At 39.9% G+C, this 1742-nt stretch overlaps 1 protein-coding gene across 1 annotated transcript; it reads left to right on the plus strand.

Moving 5' to 3' along the window:
* The first annotated feature begins 241 nt into the window (after window positions 1–241).
* On the plus strand, window positions 242–1176 carry LOC122151849 (olfactory receptor 8I2-like). The gene is given in 3 exon segments (XM_042783289.1): window positions 242–421; window positions 423–767; window positions 769–1176. Coding segments are annotated over 3 exon segments (933 nt in total).
* The last annotated feature ends 566 nt before the right edge of the window (window positions 1177–1742 follow it).

The raw sequence follows: 1742 nt of genomic DNA on the forward strand, positions 1-1742 counted from the left end.
TGGCAGTTCAAATCCACCAGCCATTCCATGGAAGGAAGACCATGGAATTGCTGGTGGGCTTTTACTTCTGTAAAGATTTACTGCCTCGGAAACCTGATGGAGGTTGCTATGAGTCAGAATTGACTCCATGGCAGTGGGGTTGGCTTGTTTTTGTACTCTGACTATTAGGTCTTCAGACTTGAATCCTCTGATTTTTATTATTCTTGTGCACCAGATCAATCAAAAACATCAGTTGAAATAAATGGCTGTGTCCAATTACTCAGAGGTGACTTTCTTCACCCTCTCTGGATTTGCAAACCACCCTGACCTCCAAGTCAGCCTTTTTTTGATGTTCCTTTTTATTTATCTATTCACTGTCCTCGGGAACCTTGGACTAATCATGTTAATTAGAAGTGACTCTCAGCTTCACACACCTATGTACTTTTTTCCTGAGCAATTTGGCATTCATTGACCTATTATATTCCTCCACCATTACCCCCAAATCTCTGGTTAATTTCTTATCCAACCAGAAAACCATCTCCTTTGTTGGCTGCTTTGTCCAAATGTACTTTTTTGTTGGTCTGGTGTGTAGTGAATATTTTCTTCTGGGATCCATGGCCTATAACCGCTATGTAGCAATCTGCAATCCCTTACTCTATTCAGTGGTTATGTCCCAGAAAGTGTGCAGCTGGCTGGGAACCATGCCTTATGTGATTGGCTTCACAGATTCTCTGATATCCATTTGTGTGATAAGCAGTTTGACATTCTGTGATTCCAGCATTAATCATTTTTTTCTGTGACACCCTTGCCCTTTTGGCCCTACCCTGTGTGGATGCATTCAGCACACAGATGGTGATCATTGTATTAGCTGGGTTCACTATTTTTAGTTCTCTTCTGATCATCACCCTCACTTACATTGCCATCATTTCAGCCATCCTGAAGATCCAGTCTGCAGAAGGGAGGCAGAAAGCCTTCTCCACCTGCACATCCCACCTCATGGGTGTAACTATCTTCTATGGGTCCCTGATTTTCACCTATTTACAGCCTGATAACACTTCCTCCCTCACCCAGGCACAGGTGGCATCTGTGTTCTACACCATTGTCATTCCAATGCTGAACCCACTGATCTATAGTCTAAGGAACAAAGTAGTGAAGAATGCTCTCTTGAGAGTCACACAAAGAAAACAATTTCTATGACAAACCAATGTGTGTTCCAAAAACAAAACTGAATAGATTCAGGCATTAAATGACTACAACTTTTAGGAAAATGTTATGTAACCTCAAATAACATAACACATATTAATGCTGAATTTGGGTCTTGAAATTTAGGAGGTGAATTATAATTTATTTGTTTATGTGGGATACTGAGTTATTTATTAGGAGTTTATTAAGACATATCATTATTTAGAACATAAACATGCACAGCTAATAAAAGCTATCTGAGCACTGCAAGAATTCATGCCTGATCATCAATGTGTGAGAAGATGGTCATATTAATGTAAGTAAACAAATGATTACATTGATTCCCAATGTCGCTTGATGTTCTGTTTTCCCAGTGATTGGCCAGTTGAGAACAGAAAATTAGAGAATTAAAACATGAACTCTCAAAAATTATACTAATAATTAGAAATGGCAACTGAAGTATCAAAAGCAAAGTGTTGTTGTTGTTTTTGTTGTTATGTGCTGTCGAGTCGGCCCCGACTCATAGCGACCCCTCCTTGGGTTTCCGAGGCAGTATCACTACGGAAGTAGGATTGCCCAAC

Source organism: Orycteropus afer, unplaced genomic scaffold, assembly GCF_000298275.1.
Source record: "Orycteropus afer afer isolate SDZICR_OR568_19922 unplaced genomic scaffold, OryAfe1.0 scaffold00832, whole genome shotgun sequence".
Taxonomy (NCBI): domain Eukaryota; kingdom Metazoa; phylum Chordata; class Mammalia; order Tubulidentata; family Orycteropodidae; genus Orycteropus; species Orycteropus afer.